The sequence below is a fragment of the Doryrhamphus excisus genome, chromosome 3 (assembly GCF_030265055.1).
Source record: "Doryrhamphus excisus isolate RoL2022-K1 chromosome 3, RoL_Dexc_1.0, whole genome shotgun sequence".
NCBI lineage: Eukaryota > Metazoa > Chordata > Actinopteri > Syngnathiformes > Syngnathidae > Doryrhamphus > Doryrhamphus excisus.
In genome coordinates this window covers 23,708,904-23,723,032 of record NC_080468.1, presented here as the reverse complement: position 1 = coordinate 23,723,032, position 14,129 = coordinate 23,708,904, and the positions used below count along the sequence as shown (strand labels likewise).

The 14,129-nt window shown below is 43.2% G+C and overlaps 1 protein-coding gene across 1 annotated transcript; it reads right to left on the bottom strand.

Moving 5' to 3' along the window:
- Positions 1-594: 594 nt before the first annotated feature.
- On the bottom strand, positions 595-13,709 carry sf1 (splicing factor 1). Its single transcript, XM_058065932.1, is given in 15 exon segments — positions 595-1,681; positions 1,775-1,939; positions 2,021-2,241; positions 2,243-2,500; positions 2,573-2,680; positions 2,761-2,876; positions 2,943-3,126; positions 4,508-4,597; positions 4,675-4,827; positions 6,167-6,242; positions 8,547-8,678; positions 9,247-9,507; positions 10,611-11,384; positions 11,881-12,308; positions 13,574-13,709. Coding segments are annotated over 14 exon segments (3,276 nt in total). The 5' UTR covers positions 12,287-12,308; positions 13,574-13,709; the 3' UTR covers positions 595-1,349.
- Between the last annotated feature and the right edge of the window lie 420 nt (positions 13,710-14,129).

Here is a 14,129-nt window from a genome sequence, read left to right as displayed (position 1 = left end):
ATCTAGACGTAAAATGTCAGTACAATTTACCTGGCGTGTCCTTCAAGATACCGGAAGTCACTCTTCTGCGTTTCCGGTTTGGGGTTACAGAAACAGCACTTTCGATGTTATTACTCGCATTGAAAAGTGCGTCATCACCCCCCCCCCCATGAACAGCAACTACCACTTTATTAATACATATACATTGACATTTATCAACATTATATATTTACAAGTTATATTTCAGTAACAATGTTAAGACGTGAGAATGATTTGTAGGTACTAAATTGATTTATTTCCGCATTTATAACCCTACACCGCCATATAAAGTTGGGAATTTAGTTAGTTTTAGTGAGGTTTGTAGTTCGGACCTTTCCCTCCCCCCACCCAATCCTCCACAGACTGTTGGCTCAAGAAAACCGAACTGGTTTTGCATATCAAGTATATTCACTGTAACAAATTCACAACTTCCTAAAACCGACAACTCATTAGCCCAGGTTTATTATCCTAGCTTCTTCCTGAATAGTTGCATTCCCAAGAACAGGTTATATAATGTGTTTGAAACCTTACTTGACTGCAAACATTCTTGAAAGGAGAACACGCTCCAGTCCGAGGTCTAAGGAATCAGTTTATTTCCATCCATCCATCTTCTATACCGCTTATCCTCAGTAGGGTGGTTGTTTCTAACCAAGCAATTAAGTCATTCAAAATTAGCAATGCAACAACAGACCTGGTCCAGAAAAGGGAATAAAACTAACATTCATCCTTGTGTACAGTCACAAATGATGCTTACATGTACTCGCTGTGACAGAAGGTATGAAAGTCCAGGGGTCAATAAGATTCTCCCGTTAATCAACATGAAAAATGAGAAAACATGCAAATTTGGACCAGGGAGGGGATGGGGGGGCCGTTTGCAAAACCTAACACTTCACATCTGGTCATTACAAAAATATTACTCTTGGTAAACTGAAAGCTCTTGAAATGATCATGCAAGGCTTTAATCTGGGGGGAAAAAAAATCAACAAAGATTGTGTTGTAAGAATGAGCAAATGTGTTTTATCACAAATGAAAGTTACTGGTGCCAAATTGAGCTTTTTGTTATTCAGTAGACTAAAACACACAACCAAAATGCATGCCTGAGAGCAAGTGTTTCCGCGCACATGTACACACACACAGCTTTGTATTGATACTTTAAAAAGAGGAGGTGTGATTCTTCAATTTCCACAAGTTAAAGTGAATCAATAGCTTTGTTTCACACACATCTCGACAATATAGATGACAATAGAAAATAAAGCACTGGTTATATTCGTGAGCAAACAGACAGTCTATTGGATATGATGCAGGGGTGTGGTTCTCTCCAGATTGGGCTATTAATTTTGGGGTGGAGGAGGTGGAGGGGCTGGAGGCATGCCAAACGGCGGCATGCCCGGTACCCCCATCCCCATCATGGTGACAAAGTTGGAAGGGTCCATTGGAGGCGGGGGCGGCGGCGGAGCATACATCATGCTGGTTGAACCAGGTGGGGGTGGAGGCGGAGGAGGGGGAGCGCCTGGGGGCAGGGGTGGCTGGACCCCGGGGGGAGGTGGCACCATGGAGGGGCTACCCATTGGTGGAGGGGGCTGGGCGGCTGAGGCCGTGGGCTGCTGCGGCTGTTGCCATGGGGGCAGGGTGCCGGTGCCAGGGCTGGAGGTGGTCGTGGTATCTACAGAAAGGAAAGGTAGGGACAACCACAGCCATAAGTTGACAAAAAGCTTGAATGAAAGCCTAAGAAGGGTCTCACAGTTTGTGGTCTTACTTTGTTGCCAGGGCAGCGGTGTACTTGTTGCCATGCTGCTTGTGGGAGGAGGAGGCGGAGCTTGCTGTTGCCATGGAGGCAGAGGTCCAGAGGGGGGAGGTGGTGGCTGACTGCTGGGGGGAGGAGGCGGAGGGGGCATCATGCCCATCGGTGGTGGCATCATGCCTAGAAAAGACACCAAAGACAGATTTTGCCATTGTTACTCGAGGATGGTTGGAAGACAGTCGAGAAGTTGAGAGCACTTACTCATGGGGTGTCCATGAGGTCCTGGGCCCTGGCCCATGGGTGGAGGTGGAGGTTGCATCCACGGGGGAGGCATGCCGTTGGGGTTGGGGTGCATCGGAGGGCCCCCCATGTTGGACATTGGGGGAGGAAAGCTGTGAGGTCCTCCAGGGCCTCCGTGCATGCCATGGAAGCTCCTGCTGTCATTGGGACCAGCGCCCATCCAGGGGGGCCGGTTCTGTTGTGGACACAAAAAACAATTTTCATGCCTCATAAACAAACTTAAGCACTTAATGCTAATAACCAACCGGCGGTGCCTGTGAGCTATTGGGTGCAGGAGGCCGGGGGGCTCCACCCTGTGCGCCGGCATGTCCTCCTCCGGGTGGCGGAACCGGAGCCTCGCCCAGCTCGGCCATGAGTGACAAATACTCCTTGTCCATGCGAGCCTTGTCCTGTGCCGACTGAGGGGGCTCACCGCCGGTAGCTCTTTGTGCTGCAAAGGTACTACACAAAAACATGTCGGAAATGAGACCACAAGACCAGATGGACTCTGTTCCATCCAGGAATGATCATCACCTGGTGTACTTGCAGTCAGAGGAGATGTGTCCTGCTCCACCACACTTGGTACAGAGAGTGGTGTTGGTGATGCTGCGGGGTTCTGTGTTCTGCCACGGGCGTAAGATCCTACACAGGAAATAAGCTTTACCGCGGTGGCCATGACTGAAGTGAATACACGTCGTCTACGAATATCAACTTAAGCTGACCTGTTGTCGTCTTCCCTCAGCGTGCCGTTGAGTCTCGCCAGCTCTCTCAGCTGCATTTTTCGCAAGTCATTCTGATCCTCGGGTGTCTCGATACCTTGCTTCAGGATATTGCGAATCTGCAGGCGTATCATTTATTAAAAATGAGCACTGAAAGCCTGTCGGCCGGGTGAAATAACACCAACCTGCTCCACAGCTTTCTTGACGTTCTCCATCGTGTTCGCAGTGACCAGAGCATGCAGAGGCTCGTCTTCGCCAGGAAGCATCTGTCCATCCTTTCTGCCAACCTTGCCTTCCTTTACGGAGCCTTTACCACGGATCATGATCTTGGCGCAGCATTCCTTCTCGATATTCTTCAAGGTGTTACCACTTTGTGCACAGAAATAAAAACATTTAGTGGAAAGCACTTATAACCACTCCAGGGTGTACCCCAGCTCTTGCCCAAAGACAGCTGGGATAGGCTCCAGCATATCCCTGGAATGTTAAGATAAGCTGCATAGAAAGTGTATGGATGAAAAAAAACACTTATCTTGACTTCTCCCGGATTGGGTAACAAATCTCAAAAACAAACCAAAGTTACATTGACTTTGGGCAGAGACAAAAGCCACAAAAATAGGAGGACTACTTTTATGGATGAATAGCAAAGGACAGGACAGGACGGCATCATCATAATTGCACAGGTTGATCAAATTTAAATGGTGGATGACTAAGGAAATTGAAAAAGATTTATATTTGAGAGTCTGAAATGCAGACAGAATGCATCGCAATGTGAACAGCGCCTGGCAGCTCGGATAGTGGAGGTGATCATCGTCCGTCATATGAACCAATCAGCGAGTTTAATAGTTAAATTGAGGGTTAGTGATAAGAATTTCTCATTTTTATTTTTCTTTGTCTTTCTACAGTAAACCTCGGATATATCGGACTCGGATATATCGGAAATTCGCTCACAACGGACAGATAAAAAAAGAACCGATTTTTCTGTAATGCATTTCCAATAAAAATTCATTGCATATATCGGATTTTTTATAACGGATTTCGCCTATTTTGGACAAAATCTCCAGTCCCGTTCCAATGCATTTCCATTAAATTTCCCTCGCATATATCGGATGGCCGCATCGTGGCGCTCCGATTCGCCGAATCGTGACAGGTCGCTATACGACGTCATTTGCAGCGTTACCTGCGCGATTTATATTCACGTTTATTATTCAGATTTAGGACAAATATAAAAGTGAGTGACGTCAATAATACTAGCACAGCAGTGAATGAGATCTTAACCTCACTATTGGAAATAACGTAGGCCTGACGGGCGTAACAGGGCCTAGCTTAATTAACAATTTGTTATGCTCAGAGTCCAATAAAGTTAAATTCTCATTACCTTACGTCCGATTTACGCATATACCGGATATAAATCCGATATATGCGTAAAACGGACATTTTCCGGTATACGCATATAACGGATTTCGCTTATATCGGACAAAACCAGTGGGAACAATTGTATCCGATATATCCGAGGTTTACTGTATTTTTTAGACAATGTTGTGATATTCAGAGTTTCTGTGAATGCATCTTGTGTAGGAACAGGGATACAACAGAGTGGTGTAGCTTGCCATAATGCATGCATTAATTACATTATTTTTCCACTGACTTAAAACTATTCAGTTACCACTGCTAAACATGTTATTTTTTACAGTTTTAATTTTTGCTAATAACACAGGGGCGGGGAAATGTATAGCTATGAACTTCAGCTCACCGAGGTCCAATAAGGAGGCCGACAAAGTTGATCTCAGGGTATTCATCTTGAGGAATCATGACTTTGTCGTTAACTCTGGTGGCTGGAGGTCTGCACAGCGACAACAGAGTTTCTGTTAATTTGAGCGTAACGGCAACAACAAATAAGACGTGCATTGGGACGCATACTTATAATCTGCTGGTGGTTTAAAGTCGGGGTTGAGACCGACCATTTCTGTGATGAGGGAGTGGCGCTCCTCCTCGATCTTCTTGCGCGTGCGATACTCACGCGTGTTCAGCCTCTTGCCCTCGCTGTTGTAGATGGGCTCCGGTGAGGGAGACCTGAAAGGTAGACACAAGACAACGTAGAAACCATCAATGCTTTTTCAGTAGCACGTTTACAAAAATCACAAAAGCTCCCTACAGCTGACTAAGCAACCATTAGACTGTATTGAGAAGTCAGAATTGCGTATTCCCAGACTATGTGAGTCATGCCAGTGCTCAATTTTTTTGAATAAAAAAAAAAAAAGGTAACTTTAAGATGACGGCACTGACATGTCACAGACAGTTGAATAAAATGTATTCGCTAATCGTGTTCCAAAACAAGCAACTGCATGGCCATAATTTCACCTGCATACAGGATTGTTGGCCTAAAAGAGAGAAAAGTTGGAAGAAAAAACAATCCTAAGCAGAGACGCTGACTCTGAGAGCTGCTTGGTGTTGACGTGGTGGAAGAGGTCCATACCCCCCCTTGGATGCTGAAAACCTGCGTTGCTGCGTTAGGGAGGCTCTGTGCTTGAAAGAGGGTTAGGTTGATGTGGGGTAATTTGGGTTAGAGGAAAGGAATTAGGATTAGATATCCACCTTTTCCTACGCTCTCCCTTCAGAGAGCCACATTAGCAACCATGTGCCGTGACGCTTATGTGGGGGGATGGGGGGCGGGGGGGAACTCCTGAAAAACTTCCAGCGGTGACAACATGAAGCACCTCCGCTTGATTCTGTCCCAATAGATTAGGGAAGCTTCAGCTGCAAATCAACCTTTTGGGTTGCTGTGAAAATGTCTGTTCATGTTTACAAACTCTATAGCATGTACAGGTGAGAGGGATGCTAAATCTATCAATATAGTTTTAAAAGTACTTTAAAAAAAACTTTACACACTTCCTTTGGGAACATATTTCCTTATCCGATTCTGGTTAAAGAATGTTCACGAAAGAGAACTCAATTGGTGGCACACATTATTGCACAAAAAAACACTAATGCACATCAACAAGAAACCTTGACGCATTCATGTATTCTAGTACTAATCTATTCAAGTCTATTTTGTCATTTTTTTTTACGTTAAGTTTTATCCAACAAAGGACTTTTGGAAAACTAATAGATATGTGTTTGCAAACACTGTTGTTGTCTTGGATAAAAATATAAGTGCATCCTATTGTCAAAATCAGTCACTTACTTACATTGCAATGCAATGAGGACAATAATAAAGTGATTAGCAGTAAGACTAGCAAACAAGTTAACATTCAAGCAGCTAACTAAAGACTACAACACAACTGACACTCATTCTAACCACCACACTACTGTATACACATATGTACTGAAAATGAGCATATTTCTTCCAAAAAAAAAAAAGTCAATAAGGTAGAGAAAGTGTTACTGTTCATGGATTTAATCTTTTTCCGACCTGTCCTCAGGGTTAACAGGGATTCCCAGGTCTCCTGTACGCAGTTTACGTGTCAGGTCTTCAATCTGCAGTTGGACTGGAAGAATTCAGGTTAGGAAAGAAAAACAAGGATGGAGAGAAATGTGGTTATCACAACAACCATTACAAATGAGACAACGCTCCTGCACATTGGGAGCACGGTCTCAAATCATTGACACACATGTAGTTGAGCTAAATGAAAAGCAAAGCAAGATCAAATGTAAGTCTGACAACACATTAGCTCTTCTTTGAGTGGAACCCGCTTATCTCGCCCTCGGACTGATGTCAACATAAGCAGATGTTGACATAATCAACACTGACACTCACATTTCGTTGTGGCTTTAGCCAGAGGCTAAATAATGGCGATACATGACTTTTGAACTTACAAATATCTGTTGACATTGTTTCATTGCATATTTTGATTATTCTACCATCAACTCCTGACTGCTGTGCCCCGCCCCGCTGTGCCCCGCCCCGCTTTTACTCATGTTTTAACTGTGTATTAACCAATGGATGTAGTATTTTGGTGTGTTTTCTATTCTGTTTACTTGCTTTATTCAACTTCATTCTTCTGTAAAGTATCTTCGAGTATTTTGAAAAGCGCTATACAAATAAAATGTATTATTATTATTTATCATATGCTATTGCAGCAATGCTGTGTATAATTCGGAGCTGTGATTCGGAGACCAAGCAATATATGGGGGCAGTGGGGACAGAATCGTGGAGTGCAATTGGTGGAAGGCGTACAGTGCTGTTCTAATAGATGCCAATAAAAAGATGATTTGTGCCGAAATAAAATATTAAAGCTGCCGTGGCAATTCCGTTGTATGTCTGAGATAATCCAGGTTATTAATGCCACGGGTTGTCGATATAAGTAGGTTCCACTCTACCTTCTAGCAATTGTTTAACATTAGCATCAACAGTCAACTCTTCAGAAATGAAACATGTAAAACATTTGACTCCGGTACCTCCAGAAAAGCAAACCTTGTGCCGACTGTCACATTCGTGTTACCAAATATAAGCAAACAACACATAATGATATAGAGTTATGGTTAAAATCAACTGTGTGTGTTCACAGAGAAAGTTAGTGCTTTTGGATGTTACAAGTTCATGTTTGCGTCACAATTTGTGATGCAGACATTCAACCTGCGTCTCATTTGCACTCGTTAAATTAACAGAGACTAGCGAGGACTCAGAGTGTCACAATTTCATAATGGCGACAAGGCAAAAATAGCATTTCAATGCTAACCGTCTCTGTGAAGCAAATGTTCTGTGTTCATGATTATTGTAGATCTTGTTTATTTATTTGCCTTGACTAACATTACTTACTCCAGTGAGAAGCAATGCACCAATTGCATTTTGCTTGACCGTCTTTTTCATTTACGCCAGAAATGTAATTAAAAAAACACTTCATTTGTGATATGAGTGGGGTTAAATGTGGTCAACAATGCAGTTTATATGATCGACAGGGACGTCTCACAGGCTCATCAATCGGTGCATCCCTTCTATGAGGTCAATGATAAAATAATTAAGTCATCTCATGCACATCAAGAGACTTGCAATTAAATGTGCAGATTCAGTCACTGAAATGACAAGGTTCTTTAGAGGAATACTTTTTTTTTTTAAAGCGCTTCCCATGTATTGTATTAGTAAATGGGCAAAAGAAAGAGCGTGGAAAAAGTGTGACAACGTAAAGCGGGCACAGATGAATGCTTACATACCAGCTATGACCAACCATTACCAATGACTGAACATCAATAACAATGCCAGTTATTGAGGAAAGGACTCCTGTTTGTTGGTGCTACACTGCTGCTGGAAGGCACTTAAACTCAAGTGATTTGTTGAGATTATTTCCCCACAGCACCCACACTCATTTTTTGTTTCTATTTTGCTTTAACATATTAATTGCATACACTTGATTGATTTGCCATTGAAGCAGCATTGCTCACACTTGAACCAAAATACACAAAGCCAAACGTTAGGACATTATGAGCAACGCTTCCATGCACAGGAACAATACTGATGTGTTTGTTGGGGGTCAGGCAAGACAGTGAACTATGACCTGCAGCTTATGGACAGATACAACTAAAACTTCTAATGGGTGCCGCTACCCAATGGTAAGCAAATCATACAACTTTAGAAACAGTTGCCACTTTAACACGATATTGTTAAAATGTTATGACTTCAGGTGGCTTTTGCAAGAACAAATGAAGCACACGTTGACAATTATCATCCTTATACATACTGTAGATATGAAATACAAATGGAAATTTGAAGTATCAGTCTTTATATAAAAATGTGTTAGAATTCAAGACATCACAAGAAAATGTGACAAAAAACATAATAAATAAACATAAATTACCTATATAGGCCCGCTCTTGGTCCCGCGTGAGACCCGGGGGGATGACGGTGGGCATGCCTGGTATGACAGTCTTCTGATCGGGCGTCTCACTGCTCCAACGACTCTTCTTCCTTTGTTTCTTCTGACTGAAATCTGCAAATAAAAACCGGGAGATGTGTGTTTATTGCATAAAACAACTGGGTCTTAATAAATTGTGCATAATCGATGAATCAATCGTTACGGTGTGAAATTTACTTTTGATTAAAAGCAAAATGGAGTGCACTGATTCACTCCAACCAGCAGGGGCGTTGTTGTCAAAAGAAGGGACAATACAATGAGGCCGGTTTATTCGGCCCTTTTAAACTATTAAGATCTATCAGGAGCATCCAGTCCGGCAGTCATCTCAAGCATTGTGCCAACTAAAGACATTAAATTATACAACACACAAACAGCTGCTCATAACAATAGCAACCAACATGGCGCACTTGGTTTCACGTTTCACTTGGTGGTGCGACTCAGGTCAACTTATATGTGTACACATTAATACCAGTTTGATTACAGAAACTACCAACACATTCAAGTCAATTAATATATGTGTATATATATATAAATATGTCCGTCTGGTCGAGGTTAATGTAAGGCGTTTATTTATTTATTTAATATGTGTTAGCACTCCGCTTCCAGAGACATACGTTAGCCTTTAGCACAAAGCTAACCTTACCTTGGCCACCTGATGGCTGGGGCGGCTGGGGCGAAAAACCACTGGCCGCGTTGAACTGGTGTGTTTGTGGATAGGCGGAGGGGGGCATTGCCGGCTGGAATCCTTGCATCGGCGAAAAGGTTGCAGGCGCGCCCGGGCTGGGCATCAAACCGTTCCCCGCGCCAGGCCCTGCGTCGAAGCCTCGCTTAGCGCCAATGCTGGGGTGCAACTTTCCTAAAGGAGTCGCATTTGCTCCCGTCGCCATTTTGGCCTCCCTACTGACTCACTCTGTTTAGATGGTTAGTCAAGTCTGCTACCTATATACTTTTTTTAACGTGAAGCACGCCAACTACCCTGTACTTGAGTTCCGAGATCCTCTTCAGTCAAGTAATCAAAATGGCGCCTTACGGAAAAAAATCACAAAAGATAATCCCGTCAGCGAGGGAGGGCGCTCAGCAGTATGGCGCACTCCTATTGGTCCACATAAACCGCGCCCCCAAGCTATCTTTTAGCCACCAAGTTATAGCAATAGCTGCATTGTACTTTAAACATGACACAAGTCACAATGTAATTTGTGCAGCAGTAGTGTTCTAGTGTGCAGTTTCATATTTATACTTCAATGAATTACTGCCTAGCTTTGAGTGATTATTTCCACATTAAATGTAAGCAAAGGTACATTTACCTTTAATAATTAATCAGTCCTTGTCAAAACAAAATTTTTGTGAAGCAAGCCTGGTTTTGGGCTATATAACAGTGTAAGACTACGACGCACATATACAGAGGTAGATTTCAGTCAGTTTATTTAATAGTGACAATACAGGCAGCCAACGTCTGTATAATGAAATCAAAGTTTACACAAAATGACGGGTGTTGATTACAACAATTCTAAATAGTCGCATGACCGTCAAATTATTTTTCCCCCTAAAAAACAAAACAAAACAAAAAACCCAAAAAACAACCCAAATACACAGATAGGTCCTCATGGGTATGACATCTCAGCCTAAAGTCAATTAAAACACAGTATTTACATTTGCCTAATATACGCAGGTAGCTACTGTCCACAACTATACTAAAAAGCAAACAGACGCTGTTACACTCACCTTTAAAACATGCACCATGCACTAAGTGATCTGACTGAAGCCAAATGGTGAATGATTCAATGTTGCCGCTACTTTGTTATTGGAATGTGAACTTATTCACACCTTCTTGCTTCCTATCATGTTGAATGTTAATGTTACGTGGCACTGATTTTTGTCTTTAGACACAACCGACTAGTAATACTACTGGCACTAGCGAATGGCTAGTCAGCTGTCATGTGGCTGTGCGAGACAAAATTCAGTGTGTGTGTGTCATGGCCGCTCGGCACCTGGATCCCGCGGACCGTTATAGATAGTACTTATTGGGAGGAGGGCCCCCCGAGGGCATGTGCATACCCTGATATGAGTATCCTTCGGCCTCGCCGGAGACTCTCCGAATAGGACTCCGGTCACGTGCGTGGTACGAGGGAACTGGGACTGGTGCAGGATGAACCGGTGGGCACTGATATGGGTCGATGGTAGGCCCACGTTCCCTCATACCAGCTGCAGCGGTCGCTGGTGGAGCAGGCGTAGGCACAGCGCGGTGTTCCTCGTAATAACCGCCACCGTACATATTGGCCCTGTACTTCCCGTAGTAGTCCACAACTCCGTACGGATCCCGTTCCTCGTAAGGCGATCGCCGCACCGGGTAGCCTGGTACCGCGCCATAGTATGAGCCGTCGGTCTGGTATGCCGCCCCGCTGCCGGACATGCCGTAACCTGGATGCGGCCCGTATCTCGCTGTATTCTCGTAGCCCGGACCCGCTCGGTACCCCGCCGCATTGCTGCTGTGACCGGAACCACGGGAAGAGCCGTGCACAGGAGCGTAGCCACCACCATAATCTGCTTCCGCACCACTGAAGCCCGCTTGATAAGCCCGGCTGTGAGCACGCCCGTCAAATCTCGAGGAATCGTATCCATCAGAGTTTGGCTCTGAGCCGTTTCTGTGGTAGCCGTTCTGATCTAGAGGGCATTCTTTGGACCAGTGGCCTTCCTGCCCGCAACGATAACAACCCGATCGGTCTCCCATTCCCGGCGCAGTACGGAGTCGGCTAGTCGAAAGCTTCACGCTCATCAGTTTGCCTTGAAAAGAAACACTCAATAAGGACTTGTATGCAATCATTTTGAAAAAAAAGATTTACTCCCAAATGATTCGCTAAAAAACAAGACACCACAACACATTGTTAAAGCTGAAATCCGTAACTTTCCATACTGTGAATTCAATTTGTTCGTAGAAAAGAAGTTTCATTGTACTCGGATGGAGACACGATAGCTAGTAAAATTAGCCAACGTAAATTATAATCCCTCCAAATGTGTTCGCAAGCCCGCGCAGACCGTGTAAAATCGGGAATGCAGCCATCAATTCATTCCAGTATGCCATGTTCCACAGTAACAAGATCAATCGACATACTGTATTACATTACGGATAACAGCTTTAAAACTTTCCAGGTTCTCCTTAGCCTAACGAGTTCACTTTTTACTCACCTGATGCACATTCATGACTTACCTGTCTATTAATAACAAGCAAACACTTAAAGAAGACAAGACATTCCCCAATAAGCCCAGCCCGAGAGGTCACCTTTAAACGCTGTGTTGTCTAACTGATTAATGGCCTCCATGGCATCCTCCATGCGCTCCATGTGAACAAAGGCATAGTTTTTCACGATGTCACACTCCACCACCACGCCATACTCTTCAAACTTAGCTCGAAGCTCCTGATTGGAGCAGGCGATGTTGCCAACATGGAGTTTGGTGGACCCCCTGGATTTGCCACGGCTCAGCTCCACGTTCATGGCCTGTCCGTTCAGCTGATACTGGTGAAGGTTGCGGATGGCTTCTTCTGCTTCAGACTTGCTGTCCATGTGCACAAACCCAAAACTCTTCAGGATGGAGCATTCTGCAATCTTGCCATACTGCGAGAAGAGTGACCGCAGTTCATCCGTTGTGGTCTCTTGTGACAAGTTCCCCACAAATATCTTCACCATTGTGGCAAATTATACTTCACACCTTAAGAGGAGAAAAAGATAAAAGTCACCAAACACTAGGGGTTTAACGGTACATGTATTTGTATTATTCAACTCGGTACAGCGGCGTTACCCAATTCCAAAACCGTACGCATTAAAAGTGAGACACAAAGAGTGTACAGTTGGTGTTGCTATGTGCCTTCACAAGCCCAAGAAGTGAGCCAACAAAAGGTCAAAAAGGAAAGGTATTCGGCATGAAAAAGATGAGCCTCGTTAGTGATACTGCTAAGGAGACACTTGAGTCTCGAGAACTTCTTTCATCATTAAAGTCTCCTGTTTTTTTTAACACATTTTAACCCAATGAAATACGGCAATGAAAGCCTGCATCGCTCAGTGAAGATGGGCACCTACACTATAGCTGGAACTATTTATACGACGCTTTTACCAATCATGAACTTTCATTTAGTAAAAATAACAAACTGTTCACTTGTGCTTGTCCAAAGTGTGGCCCCCTACTTGCTCTTTTAAACGGCACACGGCTTATCATCATAAAATTAAAATGTATTTAATAAGGACACACATTAGACATGGTACTAAATTGCTTTATCACCTATCTAACAGCTTACGCCGCCTATAATACAATACACTGACCTACATTGAATTGTATTGTATTGTCTTAACACACAATATATGTCAAAGTTCCCATTTTGTTTTTGAGAATTTTGTTTACTGGGCAATTTACCTGCTATCAGTTTTCATGTTTCATTAAAATGCTTACACATAAGCTAATCGTTTTTTTTTGTTTTGCATTTTGTTCTCCAACTGTACCAAACCGTGATTAACGAGAAGGTACATACCTAATCGCGATTTGGCGTATCGTTTCACCCCGACATTCGTCGATTAAAACATTTTAAAATACATTTGACGTAAGCAAAGATAGCTCAATATGACTACTCCACTTGAGTCGAAAATGGCGACTCAATCATTCGGACACCATCAAATACTGTGGATTATCCACGCTATGTACAGATCTTTTGTGCACAACACTCGAGCTAGAACGCCAAAACAAGACATATTCTTTAAAATAAATCGATATCAACCAACTTTGTACCAACTAGTTAGGTCAGGAAGAAAATAGAAAGGCGGTTGTGATTGTCCTCATTTCTCAACACAATAGCTACTAGCATGCTAGCTCACCGCCTTAAAATAGCTTCGTCGTAATCGTTCCATATTACACTCGAAGTTTGAGAAAACTACCCATTTCAGAACTGATATTTAGGTTTTATTTAATTTTAATACGATGCCTACCTTTTTAAGCTTCAGCACGTCCTCGCGACCGTCTGAGTGAAAATGGCGACGGGTGCTAACGCTCGGACTACTTCATGCGTGGTCAGGTAACCCTCCGCCTTCCGTGGATTGCAATAGCATGCACTTTGGTCTCAATGTACGTTACGTACATTTATACATTGCACGTACATACAATGTAGGTGCTATTATCACTCTTATCACAGACACAAATAGTCAATGAGCAAACATATGGCCATGAAATTAAACAGTAGTCACTAAATTGCTTTATTGCAAAAATGTGTTCACTTACTATGTATGCTGGAACTGTTACAGTTAGCATGAAAAATAAAATATTTAAATAACCGAGGGTATATGCAAAAAAAACAGGAACATTCGGAACGAAAGTGCCCCTTGATATTCCTCCTGACACCCTCGAAATAGTTCCCTGTAATTATTGGTACTTGCATAGACAATATATCTATATTTGTGAATTGAAAAAAAGTAAACATGGTACATGTATCACACATCTGGCTGTCACTCAATGACACTTTATTTCAACAACTGTCACTTCAAAAAA